Below are 21,227 nucleotides of genomic sequence, written 5' to 3' on the forward strand. Positions count from 1 at the left end.
CAATTAGATATTGGATTAAAAGTTAACTTAATGTAAAGTGACAAAACAAATCTTACAAACATTAATTCAACAATGTTATGTCTGTAACCAACATTTGCTAAAGCAATAACCCATTCACACTATTTAGATGGACAGTCTCAGAGTTTCTTCTTCGACTACTATAACAATACTTTTGACCAGCTGAAGCAAGTCACACAATTTTTCTTCAGGCTAGCAGTAGCCAGCCATGCATTATTTGTTTGCCTATTTCGTTGATAATCAAATAGGAATAAGTAAGTAAATAGTGCACTTTCAGCTGTCAGGATCATTTCTTTGACTTCTCGAATGCGAACACATTCAAACCGTTCATATCAACGATCCATCACCATATTTTTATGCTAATGCATCCTTATTTCTATGCCAAACTTCCACTGTTGTGTGCGGTCAAAATTCCCCTTTTTAGTAGGGGTGTGCTGAGTACTCGGACAAAATGAGCATTGTAACGGATATGGAGAATTTTTCGAATATGATTACGGTACGACACATTTTTGTATTTATACTTGATCAGGATTAAGTAATTTACAGCTGCCAGCACGCATCTCTCTGTCACTAAAACTGTGTTGCGCTGTGCAATCTAAATAACTCAATTGGCTAGTTTGGCTGTCTGTAAAGAAATGTATGGGGTGCAGGTTACGCTTCCTGTCACAATTGGATTTGAGCAAGCATAGCTCCCCCTCCCTCTCATTTCCCCCAATGTCTTTGTCATTATGACCTGAGCTAAACCCATGCAAATATTTAGAAAGCGACAGATCAGTAAAAAATATTATGACAAATATATGGGGCAAGTGAATTACCTAAATCTGTGTCTGGAATAGGCTCAAATGCAGGCAGCAGTAGCCAGCCATGCATTATATGTATTTCATTGATAATCGAATGGGACTAAGTAAGTAAATAGTGCACTTTCAGCTATCAGGATAATTTCTTTGACTTCTCGAATGCGAACACATTCAAACCGTTCATATCAAAGATCCACCATCATATTTTTATGCTAATGCATCCTTATTTCTATGCCAAACTTCCACTGTTGTGCGAGGTCAAAGAGCTACATTTTTATGTCATCTGACCATTCTGCATCAACATGATGATGTGGCCAGTGACATATTGCTTCTTGGAAGTCCAATATCTTAAAAACTTGACTGCTGACATGCAAAACATTTTGGGACTGTATCAACAGTGGACTAATGAAGATAGTTTTCCTTTAAGCCTTTATTTATAGTGTTTGACATTGTCTTCAAGCAAGTACTGATGATATCATTAGCATTACATGAGTAATAATAAATTTGTCGATAAATCTGCAGTATTCATAGAAAAATGTACTTTTTTTTTTTTTTACATTAAACACTGAAATAGTTCCACCCACCTGTGGCAACAAGACCTTTGTACACAATGCAGTACCAAAATCACTATATTCAATGATATCACGGATAGTTCCAGCCAAACCATCTGATTGCCTGAGAAGCATTCAAAGCTGTGGTTTATTTTCTGATACAGGCAAATTCACTGTACCCAAGTAAACAAAAAAAATCTCACTGCGCAGGGTAAACAATTAATTTAGTAATCAATAAGAGTCAGAGTTGCTGTTGCTAACCAAACACCTACAAGTACATACACATTTACACATAATTTACAATAGATTCATTCGAATGTTAAGCCTGCCATTGTAATATCAAATCAAGCCTATTATGCAGTACACAACTGTGCAAAGAAACATTCCCCCTTCATCTCAACTGGCTTACAATATGCAAAACAATCACATTTATTGAAAACAAGTCACGGAATCTGTGGACTTAGAGTCAACAAAACAAAAATAAATTCCTAGACATCCTCTGAATTTCGCTTTGTATAGTTGAGGAACTTGATTAGTGTTGGTGGGAGGGGCAGGGTGTCGATGTGCCTCAGTCTGGGGATTCCAACCTGCTGATGGATCTTCAGTCTGCACAACTGCATCAGTGAATGTGGTGGCACTGAAAGTGCAAAGAAGTTGCTTATTAACCAACATGAAAAAAATTATAGTACTGTAGTATCTCAGCAAGCAGGGGAACATCTAAGGACATTTGGCTATGTTCCCAATAGGTCCCTTTAATAGTTTTGGCAAGACGTTATCCCACTGACGTTCTGAGAAGGTTCTAGGAATATTAAAACATGACATTAGCCTGAAGACGTTCAGCACAGGTTCCGGTTTGGTCGCAGTTCCCAGTAGTGAACGTTTCGAAAAGGTTCCTACTTGGTTCTGATAGGACGTTATCCATGGGCCATTCAATGACCACAAGGGGACGTTTCATGATGGCCAAGGGGATGTTGCATGATGGTCCCAAGGGAATGTTCCCTGGGGACCTTTGTGTAGTTCCCTGAAAGTTACCAGGACATCACTAAGGACCATTTCAGGACCTTTTCAGGATTTACATTTTACTAGTTATTAGGATGTTGCATGATGGTCCAAAGGGAATGTTCTCTGGGGGACCTTTGTCTAGTTCCTTGTAAGTTACCAGGATGTCATTGAGGACCATGTTTGGACATTTGTTTTACCAGTCGTCAGGACATCTCGTGATGGTTCCAGGTGTCCCAATCCATTATAAGTAAAGTAATGAAATCGTATGGGGGTTTAAGGTAAGTGGTATGCTGTTCAGCTAAAATAGTAAAAAAATAATAATTATCAATCAAAATATGCTCACATTTTACATGATCCCTTAGTACTGACTTTTCATTATCACCCCAGCTGGGATTTGAACTCACAATCTCTGTATAGGGATACAGTTATATTTTTGCTGCACCACAAAGTCTGTAGTATTTGTGGTCAGAAGTCCCCTGCACATTCATTACCTATGATTAAAAACAAAAAAACTGTGTTTTAAGTGAGAAGTAGGCATTGGTTTGAAGCCTGAAAAATAAAGGAAATTCACATGGGCACCACCCATGCTTTACCAAGGTTTTCTAGCACACAGCTTTGGTGTACAACTGTAGCTATGCTGGTCTATTGTACTTCAAACTATGTGTAGGAAGGTTGCTTAGGATTTAAACTTCTCAAACAGCCTGATTCATACTCTTCAGCGGGATAATAGACTTTACAGTGTCCTGCTATTTCAATCCCCAATTTCCCGGTCTCCGGGTGGTAACGCTAACCATTACGCTGCTAACCCTGCAGCAACCACGTAATCAGTTTTGATTGAACGTTTATTTATCTTGCTTGGTTAAATTTGTTTTGTCTAAAACAGTTGATGTTTAAAAACGGTCTCATTTATACCTAACCAAGTTAGAAGTATGTCATTTTATTTTCACTGAGCACAGGTAACATAAGCAAGCAATGAGATCCCACTAAGCATTTACAGATGGTCAGTGCTATCTTGAATCCTTGGGACATTCCTACCCTAAACCCTAACCTTAACCCCTACCCTTGCCCTTGCTCTAACCCTTACCATAGTTTTGTTGCACCTAGACTACTGTTCAGCTGTGTGGTCAGGTGCGGCAAAGAAGGACATAAGCAAATTACAGTTGTTCCAAAACAAAGCAACACATATTGCTCTTAGATGTACATGGAGGGCGAATGTAAATGACCTGCATGTCAATCTCTCTGGGCTCAAAGTTGAGGAGAGATTGACGGCATCACTATTGGTCTTTGTGTGAGGTGTTGATATGTTGAAGGTACTGAACTGTCTGTTAAAGCAGTTGGCACACAGTTTGGATACTCATCGGTATCACACAAGACATGCAACCAGAGGTCTCTTCACAGTCTCCAGGTCCAGAACAGAGGCTGGGAAACACACAGTATTAAATAAATTCATGACTAAATGGAACTCTACCACCCCAGGTAACTCAAGCTAGCAATAAAAACGGATTCAGAAAACTGAAAGAATACATTACCACACGACGGGAACTGTGAATAGACACAGACATTTTTAAGCATTTTGTATTGTATTTTGCATTGTATTATGTATGCGATACGTGGTTGGGATATGACTGGGATATGTGGATGTCTCCCTAGGCTATCGTAAGATGAAAGCACTAGCTGTAGGTCACTATGGATGGGAGCGTCTGCTGAATGGCTAAATTGTAATGTAAATGTAGTTCTATGTACACTGACTGTACAAAGCATTAGGATCACCGTCATTTATGCTGCTGCTCTTGCTTTTGCTTTTCACGAGAGTGGCACGTGTAGCTTGTTTGGCCAATCATAAGTCATCAAAGCGGCAATAGGCTACAGACATAGAGCCTCTATATGTAGCAAAAGTTAGGAGATATCTAATCAACGGAAGATGGAATTAAAGGGATGGAATTAAAATTTAAAAGAGAAGGTTAGGCTACAATGACCAACAGGTAGGCTGCTAACTTTATATTTTGAATGGAGTTGTTGCTGTTTGTAACTGTGTAGGACGAGAAAGTGCATGCAGTCTCAATTAGCCTAGCTAGCTAGCTTAACTAGCTTTTTCTGGTTTGACGCAGTCAAGACAGCTCCTACGTAATCATATTGGATGAGAAATAACCTAACTATTGCAACTATTAGTGTACTATAGTGCGAGTTGGCTTGTTTGGTTGCTATCTTCTTCTCTCCCTCCTCCCTGCACACCGTGTCACTTGCTCACACTCACAGTAGCCTACATACACAGTAAGGCCCCCCTGCTTCCCTCACTCGGATTGGATCAGACCAGGTTTGGATCGGACCAGGTCTATATGGAACGGGTCTAGTTGTCCTTTGAAACGGGTCTCTATATATAAAACATTTATTTACAGTGCCTTCTGAAAGTATTCAGACCGCTTGCTTGACTTTTTGCACATTTAGTTCAATTGCGTTACAGCCTTACTCTAAAATTAATTACATCGTTTTTCCCCCTCATCAACCTACACGCAATACCCCATAATGACAAAGCAAAAACAGGTTTTTAGAAATTTTAAAAATGGAAATGTACATTTACATATGTATTCAGACCCTTTACTCTGTACTTTGTTGAAGCACCCATGGCAGCGATTACGGCATTGAGTCTTCTTGGGTACGACGCTACAAGCTTGGTACATCTGTATTTGAGAAGTTTCTGCCATTCTTCTCTAAAGATCCTCTCAAGCTCTGTCAGGTTGGATGGGGAGAGTTGCTGGACAGCTATTTTCAGGTCTCTCCAGAGATGTTTGATCTGTTTAAGTCTGGGCTCTGGCTGGGCCACTCAAGGACATTCAGAGACTTGTCCCGAAGCCACTCCTACCTTGGCTGTGTGCTTAGGGTAGTTGTATTGTTGGAAGGTGAATCTTCGCCCCCAGTCTAAGGTCCTGAGCGCTCTGGAACAGGTTTTCATCAAGGAGCTCTCTGTACTTTGCTCAGTTCATCTTTGCCTCGATCCTGACTAGTCTCCCAGTCACAAAAAAAACATCCCCACAGCATGATGCTGCCACCAACATTCTTCACGTAGGGATGGTGCCAAGTTTCCTCCAGACATGATGCTTGGCTTTCAAGCCAAAGAGTTCAATATTTGTTTCATCAGACCATAGAATCTTGTTTCTCCCCCCGTTCATGGGACAGTTGTAAATCTTGCAGCGCCTTGTGTCAAGATCGCAGATTTTGGAGAAACAACAAATGTCGGTACATATAAGTGTCTTATATCGGCTGAAAGCTTAAATTCTTGTTAATATAACTGCACTGTCCAATTTACAGTAGCTATTACTGCGAAAAAATGCCATGCTATTGTTTGAGGAGAGCTCCTAACAACAAAACACTTTTTCACCGTGATAGGTTTGATAAATTCACCTCTGAAGGTGAAATGTATACTTACATTCTTAAATCTTGCTCTGATTTATCATCCAAAGGATCCCAGAGATAACATGAAGTGTCGTTTTGTTAGATAAAATCCTTTTTCATATCCTAAAAAGGTCCATATATCATGCACGATCGATTTTGTATTTCCACTCGTTCAATTTGTGAAAATCTCACCCTAAACGTTGTTTCAACTCGTCAAATTGCATTCGTATGTATTCCTCAGAGATCCTAGAACATAACGAGACTTCACTATATCATTAGGGGTGTAGTATATCCTACAGGACACCATATTTGGTCAGAGAGTGACGCCTTCATGGCACGCCGATGACGCGGGCGGTCTTCACTTGAACGACTCTAACTTTGTCAAATAAGCACCAATCGGTGCTAGCTAGATAGTGTTTACTCACCCTTTTATTTTGTAAATTAGCACTTACCCACTTATATTGCATTCACAGCATTTATCAAAGCTCAGAATGCTTAAAATTCTTGATCTGAGTGCGCCTGCATCTTTGCGACCAAGTCAAATCATGAACAGTTGTTTGTTCTTTATGTTAGCATGCACCCCCCGGATTTACCCCCCGGTTTTCCTTGTTAGCAGCACATTCACCACTATCTCAACCGGCTAACTCCGCCCACATGCAAGTTGCAGCCCAGGGCAAGGTCCAGTGAGACGTGAAACAAACTACCCCAGCTCAGAGTCAGGCTCAGTAGACCAACAGCAAATGGCAACACAAGTAGGCATTTAGACGCCGCTGTTAGACTCGTGGGTTTGTGAGATGCCGGCCATAACGCAATTTTGTTTCACGTCCGCGACTCCTGCCGTGTCCAATCATCCAATTTTACAATCATACAATCAACTTGACTTTGTTATTACCAATCTAAGTACATAACAAAATAATAGTAATCATTTATTTGAATGTTAAACAAATTGACATTTAGATGCACAGAGAGAGATGCATAGAGAGAGAGAGAGAGAGAGAGAGAGATGCACAGAGAGAGAGAGAGAGAGGGAGAGGGAGAGAAAGCTGCGGTGGACTGACCCGTTGATCTAGCTAACGTTAGCTAGCTACACGGTTGACACTGCAGCTAGCTAGCTTAGCCAGTTAATCTAGTGGTAACCTAATGGTTATTGCAACCTAATGTTTATTAGTTAGCTATTGCCACACACATCTGATTAATCAGAGTCAGTTCGCTGAGGCAATAGATCATCTTTGGGAGAGGCGTGAGCGAGAGAACAATTAAGTTAATTAATAAAGTTTTGGTGCCAATCAGCCTTGAAATCAGCACATTTTGAGTTATGGTTTGCGTATTATCAGTACTAGGCAAGGAAAGTTAGTCTACAAAGCTGAAAGCTACCGGCATCTTCTTGCATTGTAAAGTGTTCTAGCCTGTATGGACATTGCTTTGCAAACAGGAATGAACAGTTTAAATATTTCTACATGCCATGTTGCATCATTCAAGTGTGGTAACCTCTGTGCAGCATGAATGGGGAGCTAACATGATGCAGCCCAGACTCCTAGTGCAGCCTAAGTGGAGCAGGCACGATGCGCTCACGCTATAATTGGTACATTGGCTTGTATGCTACAGTTTGACAGTAGTAACAAAAGTAACAAAAATTCTAGTACCCATTTTCAGGGTCTAACATTGAGAACTGAAGTTTCGGTATATTGTGTAACTCTATGGTGTAAGCTCACTTACTTGCTTTCACCTTGATCCCTGCCCAGTCACTGTAGCTATCCAGGTTCTCGATCAGCCGGGAGCAGAGGTTCACGTGGCCAACGTAATCCAGGAGCACATCTATGATGGGTCCTGCCCAGTGGCTAATTGTCGGATCGGATATTGCCTCACAGAACTGAAAATGAAAGGCTCAAATTGGATTCAAAGAACAACCCGAGATGGAATTGTAAACTAATGGACCAGCAAACCATCTACATTGCACATTAACCCAACCTACCTGGACGCAAGTGTTGCGTCGAGCTTCGTCCTCATCAGTAACGTAGCGCACAGTTTCGCCGAAGATGCTGACCCTTCTTGAAGTTTTCAGGGGTGGGTGTGGCTTGCTGCCATATGTGCAATCAAAACAGGAAAGGGCATCACAGCCATTGGACATCAGATACTTCAGATAGTTCAGGATGTGCAGATACTTCATACCGAGCATGACCACTGCCGGGAAGGAGCAGGGGTGTGTGGGGATGGACGCATTCATGTTAGCTCCATGCTCCACCAGAGCGGTGATCATTTCCATGTAACCCTGCCTCACAGCGATAAGAAGAGGGTTGAACATGTCAAGGTTGGGGTTAGCGCCTGCATCCAGAAGCATTTCAGCGGCTTCTAGGTTGCTGTTGGAGACAGCAAAGTAGAGTGCTGTGCTGCGATGGTCCTCATACATTTTGGATCGGTCTTCTGCGAGCTGGAAATTGACGTCATAGCCTGCCTCGATAAGGATCTCCAGGATCCAGTCCCGGTTGTGCTCGGCAGCCAGGTGGAGGGGACTGATGCCACTGCATTGAACTTTGACCTTGCTGGTGGCAGGGATCAGCATGGACACAATGCTACAGAAGGGAAGCACAGGGATCAAATTGAAAGGGAAATGTTTTGCTTGTAGAGAAACCAATGCTTTAAATTAACCAATCAATCAATTAATTGAACTCACTCAAAATGTCCTTTCTGGACAGCAATATGAAGAGGCAGGAGGCCAGACTTGGTTGCTCGGTTAACATCTGCTTTATGAGATAGAAGCAGTTCCACAACTTCCTTGTAACCATTCTTACTTGCCTCATACAGAGGTGTTTCCCCATCCCTTGCCTGGCAGTTTATATCAGCACCTACAATACACAAGAGCAAACACAACATTTATACAATGTTGAAATAAAGGAAAACTGGCAACACCGCAACATCACCAGCAACAGATGGTCTGCATGCTTAACTTCTCTAGGGTAGGGGGCAGTATTTTGACGTCCGGATGAAAAGCGTGCCCGTAGTAAACTGCCTGCTACTCAGGCTCAGAGGGTAGGATATGCATATTATTAGTAGATTTGGATAGAAAACACTCTGAAGTTTCTAAAACTGTTTGAATGATGTCTGTGAGTATAACAGAACTCATATGGCAGGCAAAAACCTGAGAAAAATCCAACCAGGAAGTGTGGAAATCTGAGGTTTGTAGTTTTTCAAGTGATTGCCTATACAGTTCATTTTGTACTTCCTAAGGCTTCCACTAGATGTCAACAGTCTTTATAACCTTGTTTCATGCTTCTACTGTTACTGGGGAGAGAACAAGAGCTGACTCAACAAGATGACTGCCTGAGACCAATGAGTTGTTTACTGCGCGGTTACGCAGGCACACCGTTCCTTCTTTTCCTCTGTAATGAATACGCTATTGTCCGGTTGGAATATTATCTAATATTTATGATAAAAAAGACCCTAAGGATTGATTGTAAACATCGTTTGACATGTTTCTACGAACGGTAATGGAACTTTTTTACTTTTCGTCTCGGGTTTCGCACTCGCGCATTATGCCTTTGGAATAGTGATCTGAATGCGCCAACAAAACGGAGGTATTTGGACATAAATATGGAGTTTATCGAACAAAACAAACATTTCTTGTGGAAGTGGGAGTCCTGGGAGTGCATTCCGACGAAGATCAGCAAAGGTAAGTGAAGATTTATAATACTATTTCTGAGTTTTGTTGACTCCAGAACTTGGCGGGTAACTGTATAGCTTGCTTTGATGGCTGAGCTCTGTACTTGAACAATGTGCTTTCGCTGTAAAGCTGACACAGCGGTTGCATTATGGAGAAGTGTATCTATAATTCTTTCAATAACTGTTGTACATTTTATCAATATTTATGATGAGTATTTTTGTAAATTGATGTGCTCATTCACCGGAAGTTTTGGAGGCAACACATTTTCTGAACATTACACGCCAATGTAAGATGGGGTTTTTGGATATAAATATGAACTTTATCGAACAAAACATACATGTATTGTGTAACATTGAGTCCTGGGAGTGTCATCTGATGAAGATCGTCAAAGGTTAGTGATTCGTTTTAGCTGTATTTCTGTTTTTTGTGACGCCTCTCCTTGTTTGGAAAATGGCTTTGTGGTTTTTCTTGTCTCAGCGCTGTCCTAACATAATCTAATGTTATGCTTTCGCCGTAAAGCCGTTTTGAAATCGGACAATGTGGTTGGATTAACGAGAAGTGTATCTTTAAAATGGGATATAATAGTTGTATGTTTGAGACATTTTAATTATGAGATTTTTGTTGTATGTGGGACGCTAGCGTCCCACATACCCCAGAGAGGTTAATGGTTATTTTCAATTCTATTCATGCCATTGTAAAGAACATAAAACTTTCTCCAAGATGTAGGAAACCCATCAACAAGGGTTTGGACATAAGAGTTCAGGTTCAATATGTTATGAACTTGTTGTGCTTAAGATCCCAGACTGCATCTTTAAAACAATTAATTAAAAATAATCTTGAAGCTGGCTTGTGAAAATTTGAAAATGACTCACCTTTGCTAATCAAGAAGTTCAACACGTCCACTCCCCCATTCTGTGTTGCCATATAGAAAGGTTCCATCCTGTAATTATTGACTGCATTAAGCTTGGCCCCGGCCTCCAACAACATCTGGCATATTTCCACGTTAGCACGCCCGGCTGCTTCATGGAGAGGTGTCACACCCTGAACACAAGCCTTGTGTACTGAGGCTCCATACTTCAGGAGGTGGTCTACAATCTCCACATTGGGATTCTCGCAAGCTGAAAACACATTGTGACAAACAGCACTGGTAATTTTGGTTGGATATTGCTGTTTGTAAAACATAAGCTGATTGTGTAACAGTGGTGGACTTCGCCAGTATGACCAGTAACCTAGCTTGGGGCTAAGGCAAGTCTCCAGGTCTCAAGAGCAAACACCTACAGATGTCGGATCTTAATATGACCCATTTCGTCGCAGGAGGAAAATAATCCTGCAGCAGGAGGATTTGAATGTATATTTCATATTTTTAATCGCCGCCAGTGGGCAGCTGGAATTGGTGTTTGTAGGCTATACAATAAATTAGTCTGCAGGTCCACTGGGCGTCAGTCAAGTAGCCTATGTAGGCTGCATGCAGGCTACTGCGTGTCTCGTGTGAATTCTTATGTGGATTATAATAAATTGACAGTATTTGTATGGGTAGATGTACTTTTCTTTTGGGGAAAAAATGTGTTTATATCAATTATATGTTGAAGGCAACCAATAGGCAGAATAAATGTTTGGTTGTCTCAGTGCCTGTGTGGTCCAGCAGGTACAGCTACTGACCATGGCATACATATGTCAAAGTAGGCATGGGTTCAAATCTGGACCACTACTACCCTTTGAATTTTTGGAGAAACAAGTACTTTTCTAGTTATTCTCTGTGGGCTGTACTTATACTCTTACTAGTAATTTCTAATGCTCAGAGCACGCAGGACCCCTTACCGGCGAATTATGAACTACAAAATCGAAAGAATCATGATTCTACAAGTCTCTCGTTCACCATATGGGGCTTGTTATTGGTGCCGTCTATTGATACCTTTGAAACGAGGTCTAGTTGGGGTTACAACCGGACTAGATTGTGAACCACTCTTGGCGGAATGACACTGCTCGGCTTGCCTGGCTACCCTAACTCCGTGCTCCGCCCCGAATGCTATGCTACATCCACGGACGTTAGAGCAGCGGAAGAATTCAGAGTGAGTTGTAAGGCTTCTGCTTGATGCTGCGAGGGAGATTAGCACAATATTGTTAGCGAACTGCAGCAGCCCCCGAACAATTAGTTCTCGAGTTCAAGTTTTGAGCAGAGGCAGGCTGAGTGTGTTTTGGTAGTACAAAAAGCTGTGTCCATCAAGTAACATTCAATAATCAATTAATAGCATTAATTCTTGCACCATGTGATCAATTATCAGTTCTAAACATGTCTATTTCCTCTCGTGTACATGATAGACAGTTACTGGTTGGAGCACATCTCTGTAGCTGCTGGGCTGGAGGAGCACGTATTAATCCTGCTGTAGAATTCATTGTGGCCAGCAGACTAAAATGAACGAGTAACTTGGAAAAAATGAATCGTGACTCTTGTCAGTAAAAAGAGTTATTCAAAAAGTAAGAATTGTTCGCGAACTGCACATCACTAGTCTTCATTCCTGAGGATTTCTTGTTCTTGGGTTCTTAGCCAGACGCGATCAAAGATAAGTTGCACTTTAATGACCTGCCTTTGTAATATGATATATTTCTGGAGTATGATAAGCATTTCGATGATACACTATATACACAAAGTATGTGGACAAATTAGTGGATTCGGCTATTTCAGTCACACCCGTTGCTGACAGGTGTAAAAAATTTTGTACACAGCCATACAATCTTCATGGACAAACATTGGCAGTAGAATGGCCTTACTGAAGAGCTCAGTGGCTTTAAATGTGGCACCGTCATAGGATGCCACCTTTCCAACAAGTCAGTTTGTCAAATTCCTGCCCTGCAAGAGCTGCCCGAGTCAACTGTAAGTGCTGTTATTGTGAAGTGGAAACGTCTAGGAGCAACAACGGCTCAGCTGCGAAGTGGTAGGCCACACAAGCTTACAGAACAGGAGCACATAAAAATCGTCTGTCCTCGGTTGCAACACTCACTACCGAGTTCCAAACTGCCTCTGGAAGCAACGTCAACACAAGAACTGGATCTTTGTGAAATGGGTTTCCATAGCCAAGCAGCCGCACACAAGCTTAAGATCACGATGCGCGATACCAAGTGTCGGCTGGAGTGGTGTAAAGTTCCCAGCCACTGGACTCTGGAACAGTGGAAATAGTAATGAATCATGCTTCACCATCTGGCAGTCCGACGGATGAATCTGGGTTTGGCGGATGCCATGAGAAAGCTACCTGCCCCAATGCAGAGTGCCAACTGTAAAGTTTGGTGGAATAGAAATAATGGTCTGTGGCTGTTTTTCATGGTTTGGGCTAGGCCCCTTTGTTCCAGTGAAGGGAAATCTTAACGCTACAGCATGCAATGCCATTCTAGATGATTCTGTGCTTCCAACTTTTCGGAAGTTTGAGGAAGGCCCTTTCCTGTTTCGGCATGACAATTCAGCTGTGCACAAAGCGAGGTCCATCAGAAATGGTTTATCGAGATCGGTGTGGAAGAACTTGACTGGCCCTAACCTCAACCCTATCAAACACCTTTGGGATGAATTGAACACCGAATGCGAGCCAAGCCTAATCGCCCAACATCAATGCCCAACCTCACTAATGCTTTTGTGGCTGTATGAAAGCAAGTCCCAACAGCAATGTTCCAACATCTAGTGGAAAGTCTTCCCAGAAGAGTGGAGGCTGTTATAGCAGCAAAGGGGGGACCAACTCCATATTAATGCCCATGATTTTGGAATGGATGTTTGACGAGCAGGTGTCCACATACTTTTGATCATGTTCTGTATAATTCTGCTGCTGCAATTGTGTTTTGAGGACAAGTGTAAATCAAATGTCTAGGTAGATAACTAGCTAGCTAGTTAGCTTTGGCTAATCCAGAATGTCACAAAAAAAGGTACACATTGGGGGCCTCCTTAGTGGCGCAGTGGTCTAAGACTCTACATCACAGTGCTTGCTGTGCCACTAGAGATCCTGGTTCGAGTCCAGGCTCTATTGCAACTGGCCATGACTGGGAGACCCATGGGGCAGTTGGCCCCGTGTTGTCTGGTTTAGGGGAGGGGTTGCCTGGCAAGGATATCCTTGTCCAATCAAGCTGTGGCTTGCTGAGCACATGCAAGGTTGCCAGGTGTTTCCTTGGATATATTGGTGTGGCTAGCTTCTGGGTTTAGCAGGCATTGTGTCAAGAAGCAGCTTGGCTTGGTTGGGTTGTGTTTCAGAGGATGCACGGCTTTAGACTTTCGCCTCTCCAGAGTCCGTACGGGAGTTGCAGCGAGGGGACAAGACTGTAACTACCAATTGGGGTTAAAATAAGTTAAATCTCCTGTTTTTAGCTTCCCATATTCCATTTAGCTTCCCATATGGCCAACTTGTCAGTGGCGTAAAGAGTGAACAGATTAATCAGATGTGTGTGGCAATAGCGAACTAATTAGTTTGGCAATAAACATTAGGTTGCCACTAGATAAGCTGGCTAAGCTAGCTAGCTGCAGAGTCAAGTTAGCTAGATCAACGGGCAGCATCCTCCCATGCATTGCACTCTCTCTCTCTCTCTGTCTGTCTGTGCCTAAATGTCATCTCAGTAAGCTTTTTGTGCCATGTATTAGAAATCACAGGTTTTTGTGTATGTGTGTATTTGTATTTACAGCTTGTAGCTGTAATACCCTTCAAAGTGGAAAGGAGAGGTTCAGAAGAGAAGTAGGATGGAGGGTAAAACCGGTTTTGTCTAGAAGGGATACATACAGCTTTTGTCAAATTGACTTTTCATAGCAGGTTGGGAGAATGAATGTAGCAGGTTAGAAGCTTAAGCTTTGAAAAAGGGTTAGGGTTTGCTGAAATGCAAAAATAAATCACTTTTGATTTCAATTTGACAAAATCTGTATCCCATCTAGACAGGACCGGTAAATTACCTTGGCAGGAAAAAGATGATTGAGTTGACTATCACAATTGATATCTGTACTTTTGGATTATTTATGTTATGTTCCCCAGCAACAAAACCAATTAAATGTTGTTTACCAAATTATTCTAACCTGAACATACAGTGGTTCTTTCTTTTCAGTTCATGCCGCGACCGTTTGTGGTAGATGGTGGCAGATTGTAGTAAATTGCGTCATTCTGGCAACAATGGCTGACACTTAAATAACCTGCCATAGAATTCTCAAGTCACATGATGATATGGTGTGTGAACCACCCACTACGACTAGGGAAACCATGCAGTTTCTTTGGCTACAAATGAAATAAATTATGATTAACTTCACAGACAGGGTGGTGAAAGTGCACGGCGATGAGCTTGATTCTCCTTTCCAATAAATATCGAGGGTCTTATTCTGGTGACATGATGATCGATACTTGACTGCCATTTGACAATCAAAAATATTCTCGCTCTTATCCATAATAATCTCATCATGTACGATAGACTAGATTACCGGCATTGTATCTACGAGCTGTTAACTAAAGCTCAAGTGTCAAGACCAGAGCAGGCACATTTGCTATTTAACGCAACAGTGCTGTGACAAAACAATCGGTAGAGTTGAAAGTGTAATGGAAACACATTGAACTTCAGATTTTTATTCGGTACATGAAAAATTGAGTGAAAAGTACATTTTGTGTGCACTTTGTCATCACGCACAAGTCCGTTTGGTGGAAACATACCACTGGTGGGAAATGCGCACATTTTCTCCATGCGGATATTTTCATAAAACTGTCGCCAATTGGATGGAAACCTTGCTATTGAAGTAAAGTATTTACCTGGCACTTTGTTAGAATGGAAACTAATGTTGGTATAGCCTACCTTACTGACTGTTATTATTTTATTATTCATGTTATCCATAAGTGTCTGGTATGGTTATTTCTTATCAAGATCTGGGGTAAATTAAGCCGGGACTGTCCATATTTGAAATGTGTAACTAAATCAAGTCAATCGGTGGATTGCATCATTAGTACCAGAAGAGCTTGGGCCGGAATCGAACCGTTGGGATACACTAGACACACTAAGTTATAGCCTAGTGGAGAACAATATCAAGTTGTGGAAAAAATACCCAATTGTCATATTTGAGTCAAAGTAAAGATACTTTAATAGAAAATGACTCAAGTAAAAGTAAAAGTCACCCAGTAAAATATTACTTTAGTAAAAGTCTAAAAGTATTTGGTTTTAAATATACTTAAGTATCAAAGGTAAAAGTAAAGGTTGAAATAATTTCAAATTCCTTATATTAAGCAAAGCAGACAGCACCATTTTCTTGTTTTTTAAATTATGGATAGGCAGAGGCACACTCCAGCACTCAGACATAATTTACAAACGAAGCATTTGTGTTTCGTAAATCCGCCAGATCAGGTAGTAGGGATGACTAGGGATGTTCTCTTGATAAGTGCGTGAATTTGACCATTTACCTGTCCTGCTAAGCATTCAAAATGTAAGAAGTACTTTTGGGTATCAGGGAAAATGTATGGAGTAAAAAGTACATAATTTTCTTTAGGAATGTAGTGAAGTAAAGTACAGATACCCCCAAAAACGACTTAAGTAGTACTTGAAAGTATTTTTACTTAAGTACTTTGCACCTTTGCTAATATCTATATTGTGTTATTAAAATGACAGTTGTTGATGTGTATGGCTGCATTTCAGATACATTTTGGTACATTTGAATGTTGCAGTAATAGGACCTATACCTATAGTGTTTGAGGAAGCGAGAACATTATTTTAAGATAGCGAGCCCTGATCCCAATGACTTGACTGCCCCCGCTTGGAGAGAAAGAGAACTGCTTTTTTTTAGCCACTAGCGGGGCTCATTTGAATTACCTGATGCATCAGGAAAATTCTCCACGACAAAAGAGTGATCAAGTTAATATCTAACATCTGTAGGATTTATTTACCTTTGAAGAGTGGTGTTTCTCCATTCTTATTGGCAATGTCTGGATTGGCACCTCTGTCCAGAAGGCACTCCACACAGTTCACTTGGTGAAAGACAGCAGCCAAAAGAAGTGGGGTCTCATTGTAACTACCACATGTGTTCACCATACCAGGATGGGCTATAGGAACGACAACAGAACTTTGTGACCCAAGAAAATGAAAAATAATCAGCATGTACTGATAAAAGATCTGCCTGTGATTCAAGACCTGTGTGTATAAAATAGAAACCATTCTCAATTACACTTGTCTTTATTTCACTCTCACCTCTTAATATAATCTTGAGGCATTCTTTTTGACCGTAATATGCAGCTTCATGGAGAGAAATCCATCCTTTCTCATTTGGTATCAAGAGACTCATTGGGTTGCATTTCACAATCTCTTTCAAAGCCTTTAAATCACCATTCTTGATCACATTCACCAGGGGTCTCGCATCTCTAAAGCATAGACAAAGATGAAGGGGAAATTTGTCATTCAATTTAGTGTCATTGTGGATCTCGCTAAATATTAGCGGCATCAGGACACACATTTGTGGAACATCTGTATTACTGCTTTCCCTGTTAGGGAAATGTATCAATACTCACCATCTGATTTCTATGTTGGGCATTTTGGAATTATAATACACCTGTGCATCAACTTAATGCTGATCAAAATAATAATTGTTTTCACACTCATCCTTTCTGGCATACATACTGTCAAAATAAGTTAAAAGGTTGACAGACTCACATAATAGGATCTGCTGATGGAAGGTGTGCAGATGATGGGTTTGGATGTGGGTTGGTTGGGTTTGGATTGGCTCGGGGAAAGTCATACACGTGCCTTGTTGCAGAGGGGAGCCTGGCACGAGTCGTAAATTGGTTTGGCTGGTAATTGGGTTGTCGATCCACAGATTGTGATGATTGAATTGACCCAATAGAGTTGTTGTCCTCAATGAGGCTGCGATCGATGGCCAGCTTCATCAGCTCCTCATCTGACAGGACACTGTAAAGACTGTAGTCATAAAAACCTGTAGGGGTGACCATTGCTCCAGATCTGGTTGCAAGGATACAAAAGTCACGACAATGAAACTTACTAAAATGTAACTGCACTTTTAAAACTGCATTCAGTACGTAACCAAAATCACCAACAGCATGTGCACGTCAAAGTAAAATGGCTAAAAATGAAAATATATATATATATTTTCTATGAAAACCAATATATGACTTCAATCAAATCTCATCATCATTAAGGATTCAGATTTTATTGGCCCCATATTTAAGTAATAGTATACATTTCAGCTTCAATGTCGCTATCAATTGCCCAAAAAATGTAATTAGCCTGTAATACTCGTGTAACTGAGTGTGTCAACAAGATGCGAAAGACTGCACAAGTAGTTGCTGAAATTTGCTGCACATCTACTAATGTCAAAGAGGTAATTCAAGACAACTTTGAGTTCAAATATTGCGGATAATTATTTTGTTGCCAAGTCAGTGTTGTGGGCCTATAGTGTATTGTTTTAGCCTAGGACTAACACACCTTTATTCTACTTGCCACAAAGCTCTTGATAAGTGTTAATGCTGGGCTATAACATAAATATGCACATCATAGAACCCATTTCAAACAGACAGTGGGAACTTAAGTCTAAAGCTTAAGGGAGAGCAAAATGTATATTTCTTTAAATTGATTTGAAGCTGTACATCATTTGTTTACAAAAGTCTCCTATGGCAACAGAAACATAAACAATGAAGCAGTATATCTTTAGTTTTTGGTTATGATAACGTAACATACATTAGCTGTACCAATCTCATTATATCATATTCCTACATCATATTCCTACATCATATTCCATTCATAAATGGAAATGACAGAAAATCTTAGACTGTAATGTTGATTGCAACCACATGGTTAGGGTTAGGTTAATTCATGACATTTCTTGATGTAATTTCTTTGCAGCAATTATACCAGTATCCAATTTTAAATAGTAATTCAACCATTTCTTTCCACTGAGTCATTGTTTTCTAGACCATTGTTTTGCAGTTATAAGATACATCTGAGCAATAACTTAATATCTGGTTACCAAAGTCATTTTGCTGAAGGAAACTTAGTGTAAATTGCAATTAATGAAAATATGCATGCTTGAAGTCCTTATACAGCGTAGTAATAACATGGTTATTAGCATAAACAGAAACTAATGTGGCTGTTGGCAACTTAGTCAAGTTTAAAATAAAAAAAAACATACAGACATGTTATCGCTACCTTTTAGAGTCGGCAGTGTGCAGTCAAAACACTAACTGTAGACCAGCAGTTGTTAGATTGTAGTTATCGAGAGGTGATGAGGATTTGAAAATGTATTTTACTCTGAGTGGTCCTCCATGCGAATGAAGAAAAAGCAGCAGCTCCAATGTTCATGATATATTCCAAAGTGGGTCTTGATTTCATGTTTTGGCAAGCTGACCTATGACCACAAAGTTTGCTTGCATGTGTTGCTCAGAATAGGGATGCCCTACTTCAGATATGGCATGGTTTATGCTGACAGCTAAGTTCCTAGAGGGGGGTGGGGGAGTGTGTGGGGGGGGGGGGATTATTTAGGTTATACCAAGGATCTATCTAAAAAAAACATTTAAATAATATTTGTTACATACATGTTTTTAGCAGATGTTATTGCGGGTGTAGCGAAATGCTTGTGTTTCTAGCTCTAACAGTGCAGTAATATCTAACAAGTAATATCTAACAATACACACAATCTAAAGTAAAGGAATGGAATTAAGAATATATATTTAGATATTTGATTTAACATTTTAGGACCCTTGTAGGTATAATACATATATATTTGATCAAACATTGAATTTGACCTTACTACTATTAGCCCATAGAAACGCATTGAATACACATTACTACATGGCAAAACAGATAGTCAAAAATAAATAAAAAGGAATTATGTTTTGAAGTGTCTGTCCTATATCTGAGAGATATAAGAAGGCTCCAGAAATAGTTTAAAAAAAATACCCATACCACTTTTTTGGCCACAAAACTACTTCAATACTTCCATTCATTTTAAAACCAGTGTCAGGCTACCTTTGTACGTGTTTGTGAGAGTCTCAGAAGGTGGGGTCATATTAGTTTGTAGCCCAAACCATCCATATGCTACAGACAGAAGTTGGCACATCGGAGTTACCGACTTTGGACAAGTCCCATGAAGCTTGTGGGGCTCGTTGAGCAAAAAGGAGAGTCTCTGTTCGTGAGAGGCTCAGCTTTCCATAGTGGGTACTCAAGATGTACTCAATATGTACTGTACAGTACAATAAAGCAACCTTGTCTGGACCTATCTCCACAAATGTGATTATGTGCATAAGTTTATGTTTTGTTTGCCAAGCTGTAGTCTATTCAGTTCCCTCACATTATACTGCATGTGCGCTCGGAAAAAGTGGAGCCCAAAGTTCAGCAAAGAGTTTTCCCTTCCCTTTTACAGTAAGTGGCATACATTTAAAAGAAAGTCCATCTGTTAGCTTAGTAGAATCCCCCTCCCCCCAAAGACTCAGACTCTTAGGGGTAAAAAATAAGAAAATGAATGAAATGGCTATAATCAAAGTGTTTATTTTTGGAAGTTGCTTTCATTTCAGTGCATCTAATGTGTACATATTTCAACTGTATTAAATTCTTACTTTTTCAATTGCACAAAAAAATCTTTCTTCTATTTTGAGTGTCAAGATGGTGCATTAAATCCCCAACCAACAAGTTGGCATTCCTATAGATGCAAGGAAAAGCTTTGTGTTCCATTGAGTCCATTTCAGCCATTACGGAGTGTTTATATTTCGTGGTTGTAATCTTAAAAGTGCATCATGCAGAAATCACTCCTCCATTTCCTGGTTGCTAAACTTCTAATAGCTCACCTAACTTCAGTTTATGTGACAAAACCAGCTCTCATTGTACTATCTAAACCGCTGTGAAATATCTTTTCCATAACTAAAAATATTCTATTTTCATCTGTTCGAAGCTGGTGTACAGAACCGAAAGTAAAAGACACACAAACTAAACTTAAGAATGGGTCGACCGATTAATTAGGGCCGATTTCAAGTTTTCATAACAACTGGTAATCGGTATTTTTGGCCACCGATTTGCCGAATTTTTTTTTTTTATAAAAATATTTTTTAACTAGGCAAGTCAGTTAAGAACACATTCTTATTTTCAATGACGGCCTAGGAACGGCGGGTTAACTGCCTTGTTCAGGGGCAGAATGACAGATTTTTACCTTGTCAGCTTGGGGATTCAATCTTGCAACCTTACGGTTAACTAGTCAACGCTCTAACCACCTGCTTTACATTGCACTCCACGAGGAGCCTGCCTGTTACGCGACTGCAGTAAGAAGCCAAGGTAAGTTGCTAGCTAGCATTAAACTTATCTTATAAAAAACAATCAATCAATCAATCATAATCACTAGTTAACTACACATGGTTGATGATATTACTAGTTTATCTAGCCTGTCCTGCGTTGCATATAATCGATGCGGTGCGTATTCACGAAAAAGGACGGTCGTTGCTCCAACTTGTACCAAACCATAAACATCAATGTCTTTCTTAAAATAAATACACAAGTATATATTTTTAAACCTGCATATTTAGATAATATTGCCTGCTAACATGAATGTCTTTTAACTAGGGAAAATGTGTCACTTCTCTTACAAACAGAGTCAGGGTATATGCAGCAGTTTGGGCCGCATGGCTCGTTGCGAACTGTGAAGACTATTTCTTCCTAACAAAGTCAGCCAACTTCGCCAAACGGGGGATCATTTAACAAAAGCGCATTTGCGAAAAAAGCACAATCGTTGCACGATTGTACATAACCATAAACATCAATGCCTTTCTTAAAATCAATACACAGAAGTATATATTTTTAAACCTGCATATTTAGCTAAAAGAAATCCAG

General features: G+C 40.3%; 1 protein-coding gene across 2 annotated transcripts in view; it reads right to left on the reverse strand.

Moving 5' to 3' along the window:
- Window positions 1-1,236: 1,236 nt before the first annotated feature.
- LOC115178295 (ankyrin repeat and SOCS box protein 2) overlaps window positions 1,237-21,227 on the reverse strand; it is a 29,275-nt gene continuing 9,284 nt past the window's right edge. Inside the window, exons 1-9 of one of the 2 annotated variants that reach the window (XM_029739524.1) lie at window positions 18,561-18,766; window positions 17,052-17,357; window positions 16,593-16,762; window positions 16,292-16,447; window positions 10,289-10,534; window positions 8,430-8,601; window positions 7,731-8,328; window positions 7,475-7,628; window positions 1,237-2,003 (exon numbers count right to left, since the gene is read on the reverse strand). In XM_029739524.1, the coding sequence (XP_029595384.1) occupies window positions 1,855-2,003; window positions 7,475-7,628; window positions 7,731-8,328; window positions 8,430-8,601; window positions 10,289-10,534; window positions 16,292-16,447; window positions 16,593-16,762; window positions 17,052-17,347 (1,941 nt within the window). In that variant the 5' untranslated portion in view covers window positions 17,348-17,357; window positions 18,561-18,766 and the 3' untranslated portion in view covers window positions 1,237-1,854. Of the gene's footprint in view, window positions 2,004-7,474; window positions 7,629-7,730; window positions 8,329-8,429; window positions 8,602-10,288; window positions 10,535-16,291; window positions 16,448-16,592; window positions 16,763-17,051; window positions 17,358-18,560; window positions 18,767-21,227 lie in introns of those variants that run through there. The other variant, XM_029739451.1, reaches the window with a different exon arrangement.

The sequence above is a fragment of the Salmo trutta genome, chromosome 1 (assembly GCF_901001165.1).
Source record: "Salmo trutta chromosome 1, fSalTru1.1, whole genome shotgun sequence".
Lineage (NCBI taxonomy): Eukaryota > Metazoa > Chordata > Actinopteri > Salmoniformes > Salmonidae > Salmo > Salmo trutta.